Source organism: Arachis ipaensis, chromosome B01 (genome assembly GCF_000816755.2).
Source record: "Arachis ipaensis cultivar K30076 chromosome B01, Araip1.1, whole genome shotgun sequence".
In the NCBI taxonomy this organism is placed as follows: Eukaryota; Viridiplantae; Streptophyta; class Magnoliopsida; order Fabales; family Fabaceae; genus Arachis; species Arachis ipaensis.
This window is the reverse complement of record NC_029785.2, coordinates 5,185,677-5,198,692: the sequence shown is the minus strand read 5'-3', so window position 1 is coordinate 5,198,692 and position 13,016 is coordinate 5,185,677. Positions and strand designations below refer to the sequence as shown.

The following is a 13,016-nucleotide window of genomic DNA, read 5'->3' as shown; positions in this document are numbered from 1 at the left end:
GCGGTGGTGGTGGTTGTGACTCCGGGGCCGGCAGTGAAAGGAAGAGGAGTGTGACTGTGTGAGAGCGAAGATGGAGCAGAGAAAAAAACTGCGTCAGTTTTACGAAATTTATGTGTGCCTGCAAATTAATATTCTTGACATTAATTTTTGAAGTTTGATTTCAGTTTTTATCTTGTTGTGCAGCAAATTTCTCGATATAGGAGATTTATACAGTAGATATAGGAGTATAGGCCTATGGGCTATGGCAGTATATTTTTACTTCTTATTGGAAATGGGTTTTGAGATGACACAACACAGCACAAACATCCTAGTGAGAGTTAACTGAATGAACCATAGTTGTTAGAGCCGAAGAGGTGATAGAACCAATCAAGCTATTGGGTCATTGAATTACTGACCAGTGAGTCATTGATTTAATTAGTTAATCCAGTTCCACATAAATAAAAAATATAAAATAATAAAAAATTTAAAATTAAAATTTAAAATATACATTTTTATTATCATTTAAAAAAAATTAAGTCTCAAATTCTGATGGTGTATTTGATAAAGCCATCCTAAAACAATATATATACAACAGCAATAATATAGAACAATATATTACACTCTAAAACAAAAAATTGAATAATCTACCTAAGAATCAACAAGTTATAATCAATCAAATATAATCAACAACAATCAAGAATCAACCGATTTAGTTAATCAACATCATTAATCAATTACTCAGTTAATCAACTTATAACCAATTACTCAGTTAATCAACTTATAACTAAAGTTCTACCGAAATAACCATTTTATAATAAAATTTTATAAATAAAATATAAATAAATACACTAAAACATAATTATAATCTAGTATAAACTTTAAAATATCATTTAAATTTAAAGTATTATAACAACTAAAGTCTTATGATGCTATTAAAAATTTAAAATACAAACTCAAAAATCGCCGTGGTGGTGGTTGTGACTCCGGGGCCGGCAGTGAAAGGAAGAGGAGTGTGACTGTGTGAGAGCGAAGATGGAGCAGAGAAAAAAACTGCGTCAGTTTTACGAAATTTATGTGTGCCTGCAAATTAATATTCTTGACATTAATTTTTGAAGTTTGATTTCAGTTTTTATCTTGTTGTGCAGCAAATTTCTCGATATAGGAGATTTATACAGTAGATATAGGAGTATAGGCCTATGGGCTATGGCAGTATATTTTTACTTCTTATTGGAAATGGGTTTTGAGATGACACAACACAGCACAAACATCCTAGTGAGAGTTAACTGAATGAACCATAGTTGTTAGAGCCGAAGAGGTGATAGAACCAATCAAGCTATTGGGTCATTGAATTACTGACCAGTGAGTCATTGATTTAATTAGTTAATCCAGTTCCACATAAATAAAAAATATAAAATAATAAAAAATTTAAAATTAAAATTTAAAATATACATTTTTATTAGCATTTAAAAAAAATTAAGTCTCAAATTCTGATGGTGTATTTGATAAAGCCATCCTAAAACAATATATATACAACAGCAATAATATAGAACAATATATTACACTCTAAAACAAAAAATTGAATAATCTACCTAAGAATCAACAAGTTATAATCAATCAAATATAATCAACAACAATCAAGAATCAACCGATTTAGTTAATCAACATCATTAATCAATTACTCAGTTAATCAACTTATAACCAATTACTCAGTTAATCAACTTATAACTAAAGTTCTACCGAAATAACCATTTTATAATAAAATTTTATAAATAAAATATAAATAAATACACTAAAACATAATTATAATCTAGTATAAACTTTAAAATATCATTTAAATTTAAAGTATTATAACAACTAAAGTCTTATGATGCTATTAAAAATTTAAAATACAAACTCAAAAATCAAATAACATAAGGGAATATCCAAATATAAAATGTCAACATAAAAATTTCTCATCAATCATCAAAATTCGCAAAAATTTACTGCAGATTCACTGCATTAAGATCATCTTCACCTTTATTTCCACCATGTTACACAGAAGAATCAAAAGATACACAAATGAATATTTTTTGGTTGACCCTATCATCCATAACTGAAAGAAAAATTCATTGAATTAACTAACTAATTCAATTTATGCTTTTCTTTATTGAATTAACTTCAAAACTGACCAATTTACGTTAGCACAACAATGAACAACTTTAACAAAAATTGACAAGATTTAACAAAGATTAATAAAGTTTTTAACATAATTTTAAGTTTTTAACAAGTCAAGTACAAAAATTAACAAAGTTTCCCAATTTTAACAAACTTAGCACAATGATTAAGAACAGAAAAAAGCACAGAATGTCTGAACGAGCACAAAATTGATCATCAATAAAATTTAACAACAAAGGAAAAAAAAATCAAGATTGAGCAGTGAATCAGTAACAGAGTTATCAAATTATCATCAAGCATTAAGACAGTAACAGTGAGCAGAGGCTTGAGGGAGAGCGACGGACGACGGGAAGCTGGCGACAAACACTGGCGAGCTGGTGACGGACGACGGCGAGCTGGCGACGAACACTGACGACGCACACGACGGATGGACGACGGGCAAGAACTGCGGAGCAGGACCTGGAGATGCTCGCGTTGGCGAACTAAGGGAGGGTCTTCGAGAACGACGAACCAAGAGGATTAGCGAACGACCACGGTGAGACAGGAGGGCGGCGCGATGAGGCTAAGGTTATCAAGGAAGGGTTGTGCGATCGAAGACCTTTGGAACTTGGAAGAGCTGCGTGAGGGAGAGGGGAGAGACTGGGTTTCAGTCTTTCAGAACGGCAGAACCCTTTTCCTTTTTTAAATTAAATATCAAAAGTCAAAACGGCATCATTTTAGATAAACCGGCCAGGTTCCGGTTCAGTTCACCGACCGAGAACCGACCAATTCAACGGTTTTTGCACAGTTTCTCATTGGCGGTTTTTTTAGAGGATCGAGCCGATAATGCCATTGGTTCACGGTCAAACTGGCCCGACCAGCCGGTCATATCCGGTCTTCAGAACCATACTTATAACTCAATAACTACCATACTTATAACTCACTAACTAAAATACTGAATAACTTACAAAAAAAAATTAAACATACCTGATGCAATTTGCACTCAGCAGTGGGTAGAGAAGAGGGAGATCGGAAACCAAGCATGGCGACGAAGAGACGCACAGCAGGCGACGAGTCAATGAAGGAGATGTACAGGGGCCGACGGGACGAGACAGTACCCGACAACATTGCAGCAATCGGCCGGTGGTGTGAGCCTCTCTAAGTCGCTGTGTGAGATTGAGAGGACTAGGTCTTAAACTCTCAGGTGGGATCGGGGCTTCGTTAGCCGTTTTAGAGTTTCCTTTTTTTAAGAGAGAAACGATGTTTTATGTTAGGGGGCAAAAAAATGAGCTCTGAATCGATCGATTCGGGTTTTTTAAAACTCGTCGATTCACCTTTTTTGGTTAAGACCAGCCAGTTCGAACTGAGTCTCACCGGTTCATTTTCATGTGCGGTCAAATAGCTCACCCGAACCAACGTTGTGACAAATTCGCCAGTTTTTCAGTTTGACTGGACGAATCGATATGATTTTGACAACTATGGAATGAACTCATGATTTGATAATAAAAAATGAGCCTAATTTTTTGTCAGATGAATTGAATTAGGTACTTGTGATTTAAATTGTGAAGGCTTACAAGAGAATGCAAAACATAGACAATGGTAATTACCTTTTCGAATATCTCAGGATAACAATCACAGATATTACAAAACCTTCATTGACAAATTTCAACTTGAGAAAAGAATCATTTAATGAGGTGATAAATTCTGACCTATTCTTCCCAATTCCCAAGCAATTTCATATATAATGAAATAACCTGCAAGAGAACAAGGAACCAAAAAGTACGGGCATGAGTTGCATTTAAGAAAAATTAAAGGCATGTAAAAATAAGGGCTTCCAACCTTTATCTATGGAGTGGAGAACATAAAACTAATTAATCTACTGTCTCACATCAAGCTAAACCAAAATCACCAATCATGAGTGGATCATTGAAGAAATTTCTAAAAAATCGGATTCCCTGTGTCATGAAATTTAAATAACACAGAAATGTTACTGCAAATTCAGAAAGAAAATGTAAACAAATTATACAAGGTCCTAAAGGCCAAAACCACTACCTGCAATGCAAAAGTAATATCGGCCTTGTCAACTTTTAGTGTTACCCTTTTCAATTTATCCTCTCGTGATGGTCCTAGTTTAATGAGCCCCTGCAGTTATAATATGTTTCATCATTTTACTTATTGCCACTTTGCTTCATTGGAATATTCATACTCAACGGCAGCAAGCTACATCTAGAAATCCATAATCAACTAGTTTAATGAGGCCCTGCAGTAATAATATGTTTCATCATTTTACTTATTGCCACTTTGCTTCATCGGAATATTCATAATCAACGGCAGAAAGCTACATCTAGAAATCCATAATCAACTTCTGTACTGCTTTGTTTCAGATACCTGGTCATTAAGCACTCTGCACATGTTTGAGAATTCCAAGATTCCTGTTGGGAGAATCAATGATGATTTGCATAACTCAGAGTAAGATTTATATAGCTGCAAGATTATTAGAACCTTAAGAATCAATATATATTTAAAAAAAAAAGAGGAATCATTTAATTTTTGCAAATTCAAAAGCTGTAAAGAGCACCTCTCCAAGGATTGTATCTTTCTTAGATCCACAGAAATGTTTCATGGATGAGCAAAGTATAATCTGCAAAAGGTACAAATTCAGGGGTCAAAGGTTATAAACAGTAGCTTATTTGGTATTAAAAGAATGCTTGTGCAATTAGGATTGGTTACTACTCTGTAAAAAAAGAACAAAAAACTTGATTACATGTTCAATACCTAATGATCCTTGTTAAATAAATCTTCAACGACCACCTACCCTCTTAATATATGAAATTGCTACAGGCGTGTTTCTTTACCCACCCTTCAATGACTTTCAACTTTCTATGACAGCTCAAATGTAGTCAATGCGAATTTTCTGTAAATCCCTGTCCAATTCTAGTTTACACCGCAATTAACTTTATAGTAGAGACTATATTACAGAATTTTGTGAATCCATTATAATTAAGTGTCCAAATAAACATTTCTTTCATTTTCCCCGCTCACTTGATAGTACTCTTAAAAAATAGTTACATTGAAAGTAGAGATCACTTAGCCTAGCTTATATACTTAACAAGAGGTGTTCCATTTCAGTAATTGTGTTAACTGTTAACTCAACAATTCACGAGCATATTCAGGTTAAGGCTACCTGTTGATGATGTGGCAAAGATTGTATAGAATCCACCACTGGTGATCTATATGTGTTTGACAAAGCACGAGCCATATGATCAATGGATCTTAGGCCTTTGTATTAACAATTCTAGTAAGATTGAATAAAATTAAATTAAATAAAATTCCTTATAAATAAATCTAATGTATAGCAATTTTGCACATCATTTAAGTCCTAATATAATCAAATTAATACATTGTATTATAAAGATTGATGATATACGAAACTTGCACTCATTCCATCTATTACTTCCCTAAAGTGCTTTCACATTGTCTTTAGTATAAACCTATTTTATAATCCTCAATTGTCATAACTGTAAATTGAAACCAATTTTTTCTATCACTTACAATATCAAATTCTTGTTTCTTCATGGGATCAGAAACTGTAGCCATATTTTGTTTAGAGGATGATTTCTCTTCCAATTGAATACAGATTCTCTAACTTCTGCTTCTAGCATCTCTATCGCACTCCTGAAAGAAAATAAACAGTAAAAATGATTTTGCTTGAATTTTCACAACCTAAATTGTCAAGGTAATCCTTTACGTAACAAATCACCTCCGCATCATCAAAGATGCCTCATGTTCCAATGGCAATTTCTAAATGTAAGCTTTAAGTTGAAGTCTTTAAGAACAATGAAAACATTAAAAAAAGGGCCTGAAAAGCTCCATTTCAAGTTTTAAATTTTTAATAAAATGAACAATCTAAATGACTAAGCAGATAAGAATGCCAAAATTCAAAATCAGATATTTTTACTTCAGAAATTGAGAAAAGGGAATTATGTGAAGGCTGCTTGGCTAACAGGGATATGCAACAAAAGATGTAAAGTTGTTCAAGTTTGATAATATTTTCATCTATACAAAAAAACAGATTTGAAAGTTGAAACAACTTATATTATATTTAGTATTGTGATAAAGTGACTAACCTAAAAATGCAAAGAGCTTTCCGCATATCCCCAGAAGCTGCAGCAACTTTCTGTAAAAGGCAGTGAACAAGAACGGTACATCACTATATCATTCGTGTATTCATCAGAACTAAATCTGTGAACTAATTCAGAATTGAAATCAACTACAACCTCCAAAATTATATTTTAGACCATGAATGAGAAAAGAATAACAAGGCAGTAAGCCTTGCATTAACTTTGCAATTATAACAATACATTTGAGTACTACTTTCACACAAGTAACGGTTCATACTTATGTACTATCCATGGTATATTGAACACTTCTCTCAGGTGATACATTGAATACATTTTACATTTTTAAATATAGTAAGATAATAGTTGAACTAAACGATCTGATTATCTCTAGCCTCTAGATGAAGTGGCCAATGTAAAATCTGGTGAAATTTCTAAAATCAATTAACAAGATGGTATTTGCTTTAAAAGTTTAAGAATTCTTCCTTGGCAAGAGATTTATATTCAGTTTTTATGTGATCTAGTATCCTAGATAAAGGCATTACAGGACAACAGCAAATGTAAACTTGCGGAGACATTGACAAATGGACTTACCCTAGCACATAGTTCTAGTGCTTGACGTTGAAAGACAGTGTAAGGAAGTTCCTGATGGTGAAAAATAGCTATTAGTAAAAGGGGAAAAATCAACAAGGGGAAATTTAACTTTTGGTTTATTTTTCCTTCAGCTGCCATAAAGATGCATATTCAAATCATAGTATCTATGATAAAGCAAATATGTTGTATGTTTCTATTATAAATGATTTGAGGTGGACATGAGAACAACCTTAAATTTAATAGCAATGAACTTACATTTAGCCTTTCTTCAAGAATCCTAAGGATTTGATCTTTAGAGTAGGAACAAAAAGTTACAACAGTAGGCTTGCCTGGAACATGAAGAAAGGAAGAAATTAAAAAAGTAAAAGACAAAAGAAAATTACAGTCAAACAATGTTACACAAAAGGTTAAACTTCATTGTTAATGCCATTGAGATACAATCACCAAATAGTTTAAAATGAAACAAAAGCTCATCGTAGAAACTTATTGACTTGATTTACTCACAATTAAGAGATGTAAGCATTGGAAGAAATCGATCAGCTAGGTCAATGGCATTTGCTACCCCTGAACAAACAAAAGCATGATTCAGAATAAGCTGAAGCCTTTAAATTACAAGATATGACCAAAAATAGAGTCAAACAATTTTACATCTTGTAAGCAATTTTACCTATTAATATACATCTGGCAAATGGGAAGGGGGTAAGCATGAAAAGGTCATGGAGCACAGCCCGGTCTCTGGTTATTAGGTAATCTAACTCATCAGCAACTATCAACCTATTAACACAAATCCATACACATGTCAAACTTTGATAACATCCAAAATATTCAAAAACAAGCAGCACTACAAATGATATATGTGAGCCATCTAACGCTACAAAAAAAAAAAACACCTGGGTGTATATATTTAACAAACAAGCATGTGTCTTACATCATATTCCTGGTAGAAGATTTCTGTGAATACATGTTATGAAGTTGTTGCAAGGGTGTTGCCAAAACCCTTTTTCCCCGTGATTGGCTCAACCCAAGTATGTAACGACCCAATTTTCAGTATGTCATGATCATACTGAAAATCAAGCGTTACTAACTTGTTTTCCTAAAAATTAATTAAATATTTATTATTAAGCCTGTAATCATATTAGCGCGAGATCGATTTTTCGAAAAAACCAATAATTAAATAAGTACGATAAAATAACACAAATATCAGAGATAGAGATAATATACATCATACATACTACTTACACACATATATATACTGTCATACAGGTCATAAGTTAGCGTACAACCCTTCACATCTTGTTACTATATACATAATCAACACTACGGGCCCTGGTCCATATAGGAAGCCCCTAAGCTGGCGCCCAAAAACTAGCCTAGTCAACTATATACATCCTACTCTCTCAATAAGTCTAATCAAAAGTGAGAGATTAAACACAAAAGCTAGACTAACACAAAAAACTCCCAAAGGCCACATTCTCAGCTCCCAAGCATCAACTGTCGTCGTCGGAGGAAATCTCAATCACATCTCCTCAGGATCCTCGTCCTCATTATCAATAATCTCAAGAGGAGTCATGGCACTCGTGCTGCTGCTCTGCCCCACACTCGTCGGTCCACTAATGGAGGTGGTGTGCAGCTCCTCAGATGAGGGATCAGACGAAGACACTGAGATCTGCTCTACAGGAATATCCCACTCAGATATAGGCTCTGGTACAAACTCCTCCATTAGTGGACCGACAAATGTGGGCCAGAGCAACAGTACGAGTGCCAAGACCCCTCCTGAGATTATTGAGATTTCTGATAATGAGGAAGAGGATCCTGAGGAGTATTTAGAAGTGATTGAGATTTCCTCTGATGACGAAAGTTGACGCTTGGGAGCTGAGGATGTGGCTTTTGGGAATTTTTTGTATTAGCCTAGCTTTTGTGTTTAGTCTCTCACTTTTAATTAGACTCACTGAAGTAGGATGTACATAATTGACTAGGCTAGTGTTGATTATGTATATAATAACAAGATGTGAAGGGTTGTACGCTAACTTATGACCTGTATGACAGTATATATATATATGTAAGTAGTATGTATGATGTATATTATTTCTATCTCTAATGTTTGTGTTATTTTATCGTACTTATTTAATTATTAGTTTTTTTTTTGAAAAATCGATCTTGCGGTACGATCTCGCGCTAATACGATTACAAGCTTAATAATAAATATTTAGTTAATTTTTAGGAAAGCAAATTAGTAACGTTTGCTTTTCAGTATGATCATGACGTATTGAAAATTGAGTCGTTACAAAGTATCTATTAGAACCAGTCATTCAGTCAGTCAAACAAGCAAACAAGACTACAATAATATATGCTTTGGTTTCCTCCTACCTTGGTGAAAATATCAGATGTATTGGCAAGGGATGTACAATTTACTGACAAAACATCTGGCAGTGGAAAACCTTCCTGCAAAGCAGACAAGAAGTGGTTAGTGAAAGGAACAAAAAACCATATTATAATCTAGATAGAGCATTTCAAGTTATAGAGTATGTATAGTGTGATTGCTCAGATAACCCCAAATTGAGCATCAAATGCATACAATTACAATGGGATACTAGTGCATATGGTATTCTTCTAGTCCATGAGGAACATATTAACCCAAAATTGAGCATCAAATGCATACAATTACAATGGGAAACTAGTGCATATGGTATTCTTCTAGTCCACGAGGAACATATTAACAATGTATCAATGGGACCAAACCATTAAGGGGTAAGAAAACTAAAAAAAGAAAATTATCATTCATTACGTCAAAGGATACCACTTCTTACTGCATCAATCATAGTAATTCTTCCATGAATTTCCACCAAAATATCGCAAACTATGCAAGAAGAACACACACCACCAACCAAAAATCATTTCAAGAGATATATAACACATACATCAGAAGGAAATATTCACAATCCTAAAACCAATAATATTGCAGCAAACACAGTATAAGTGTAGCTTACCTCTTTTGCCCAATTGAGTAAAGCCTCTTTCACTTTCTCCATGGACAACGATTTTCCAGTTCCTGGGCACCCGCATATGTGTTAGGATTTGATTGAATTAGTCCCACATTGCTTAGGATAGCAAATGGAGTGGGTGGCCTAAGCTATAAATATGAGGCTAAGTTTTTCATTTGTTTTTGCATCAGTCAGAAACACTTTAAGCTTGTATCTGATTTTTCTTTTCCTCTGTACTCTTTATTAGAAAGTGTTGTGAGGTGTAGTTAGATATTTGCTTTGAGAGAGTGTGGGTGTACTGAGGTGCCGGTGAGAGAAAGAAGTCTATGTGTTGTAACAATTTTCACATAGTGATATTCTCTGGTTGTCATTTGACAACGGCCGTGGTTTTTTCTCCGGTAATTGAAGTTTCCACGTTAAATTCTTGTGTTGTGATTGTGTCTATTTTATTTCTCTGTCAAAGGTATTTTCTCAAGGGGGAATGGTGTATTATTCCTAACAAGTGGTATCAGAGCTTCGGTTTGGTGGGATTTATTCTTAGTATGCTCTGTGGTTGCAGCCTAGTCTGACCTTCCACATCAGAAAAGAATTTTGTCCTGTGGCTTGAGGTTGATCTTTGGTTGCTGTTGTTGTTGCTGGAAGGCAGTGTGACACTGTGAGAGTGCAGTTTGGAAAGGTTCTGGCTAAGGAAAGACCTGGTATTTAAGTGTGTCCATTGTGACCCACCTCTCTTTCCTGTGGACCCTTCCTAGTGCACGGTTGAGTTATACTATTCCAGTATACGGTTGCAACAATGTCAGGATATTCAAGTGTTGTGAAGCTTGAAATAGAGAAATTTAATGGAAGAATCAATTTTGGCTTGTGGCAAATACAAGTCAAGGATGTGTTGATACAATCAGGTTTGCACAAGGCGTTGAAGGAGAATATCTCTGGTTGCTCTCTCTATGAGAGAAGATGATGTTCTCTAGAAGACAAGAAGTCCACAATTGCACACGGGCATTGGTTGGCGTTGAGATGCAAGGTGTGTGGCGGAGTTAGGTTGATGGCTGAAGAACTTCCAGGAAAAGCCAATTTGGAAGTTGCACCATGAATTTTCAGCAAGGTTTCGATCTGTACCAAGGTGAAATGCTTGGAGTGGTCTAATTCCAAGTGAGTATACTTTCATGGTGGAGTATGATAGTTTTCTGAACTATGATTGTCGGTATAGACAATGGCAGCAAAGAATTGTCGGTGTTGACAATGGAAGCTGAAGATGTGTGACTATTTCAATCAAGGTGGAGATTGTTAGGATTTGGTTGAATTAGTCCCACATTGTTTAGGATAGCAAATGGAGTGGGTGGCCTAAACTATAAATATGAGGCTAAGTTTTTCATTTGTTTTTGCATTAGTCAGAAACACTTTAAGCTTGTATCTGATTTTTCTTTTCCTCTGTACTCTTTATTGGAGAGTGTTGTGAGGTGTAGTTAGATATTTGCTTTGAGAGAGTGTGGGTGTACTGGGGTGCCGGTGAGAGAAAGAAGTCTATGTGTTGTAACAATTTTCACATAGTGATATTCTCTGGTTGTCATTTGACAACGGCCGTGGTTTTTTCTCCGATAATTGGAGTTTCCACGTTAAATTCTTGTGTTGTGATTGTGTCTATTTTATTTCTCTATCAAAGGTATTTTCTCAAGGGGGAATGGTGTATTATTCCCAACAATATGTACAAGCTCCCAGCCTTCTCGTGCTCAACGCAGGATTGCAGAACCCCAAAACCATATCCTGCTCCTCTTCTCGACAGACAACTGCGGAAGGTGCAGTTGCAAGGTGCAATGCCTCCTTCACCACTCTCAATTGCTCACCATCTATTTCTCAACAACACAACGCGAATGATCAACACACCAAGCATATTTTCCACAAAATTATGTCCTATCACAAATCTATCTTTAATCTAAGTATAAAGTAAACAATTCGCCACAAAGACAAAACAAAGTTGAAATAAACCCCACCTTTTTCAGATTCCAAAGGGATTTCACAAGTTCAGGTTTCCGCAATACACCTTGATTTTCATCAGCACCAATTTCATTACCCTGCCAGACAATCAACTAAAGATTAACCAATCTGAGCTTGAAAGTATATGACAGCACCAAATTTGCAGAACAAGAGATTCGCATTTGCAGCAGAATGGGGGTATGGGAAACGGAGGTAGTTGTGGGATTCAGCTATTGTTATTATAGATAGAAGGGGAACTGAGATTGAGTTGAGAGTGGGTAGTGTTTTTCGTTGAGCAGGAAAACCTTCGCACTATCATTTTCCTCTTCGCTCTCCCGCCCCCAACCTCAATCGCGCTTGCAACGCCGTATTTTCGATCTATTTTGAAAACATTTTTTATTTAAAAAATTCAAAAATAAAAATTATATTTCTAAACTATTTCTAGGAAGCTACATGAACAAGTAAATTTGTTAACCAAGTACAATAAAAGTAGTTCAATAAATATATTTGCTCACAAGAATGACAACCATACATTAAAGAAATGGGTGTATGGTTGCACAAGGATTGGATTGGATATAAATTATAATTCTATCTTATTTATACTGTATTTATTGGATCCGGTATAATATCTACATTTTTTCAGGTCGGATTAAATATCGGGTATATCTGCATAACTAAAAAAACTATTTTAAAATCTTGTTGGACAGTTTTTATAAAAAAAAAGTTCAAAAAATCCTTTTTTTTATCGGTTTAAATTTATTTATTCTTAAAATATTATCAATAAAAGTTCTTTTGAATAACAAAAAAATAATAATAACACAATATTTAAGTTTAATTATTCTAAGTTGAATTACAATATAAAAAATTAAAAACAAAATATCATAAACTATGTTATTTATATGAGACGTGAGGATATGCGGATCTGCAGATCAGATCCGCAGATATCACTGCTAAATTTGTAATCCGATCTTATTATAGTACGAATCGGATCTGATAACTTTACGAAAATAATATCCGTAAAATTCGAATCAGATGTGAATAATTACCGTAAATATGTAGATATTATCCTATGTATGTGCAATCCTAGATGTATGAGAGGAAGAATCCCAACATATTCAATGCGTATAGCTGATAGGATTTGGTTTAATATCGTTACTAAAAATATTTGGTCACCTAATTTCTTTTATGAAAAAATATATTTAATTATTGATATTTTTATTATATTTTAAAATATTTTTAT

The 13,016-nt window shown here is 34.3% G+C and overlaps 1 protein-coding gene across 1 annotated transcript; it reads right to left on the bottom strand.

Moving 5' to 3' along the window:
- Positions 3,639-12,306, bottom strand: LOC107644876 (cell division control protein 6 homolog). The gene is given in 22 exon segments (XM_021107704.1): positions 3,639-3,866; positions 3,952-4,067; positions 4,165-4,254; positions 4,501-4,596; positions 4,691-4,753; positions 5,297-5,391; positions 5,687-5,787; positions 6,240-6,289; positions 6,825-6,875; positions 7,080-7,153; positions 7,329-7,388; positions 7,492-7,598; positions 7,753-7,866; positions 8,345-8,495; positions 8,581-8,636; positions 9,088-9,116; positions 9,192-9,266; positions 9,812-9,889; positions 11,508-11,548; positions 11,551-11,649; positions 11,769-11,874; positions 12,292-12,306. Coding segments are annotated over 21 exon segments (1,617 nt in total). The 3' UTR covers positions 3,639-3,866; positions 3,952-4,001.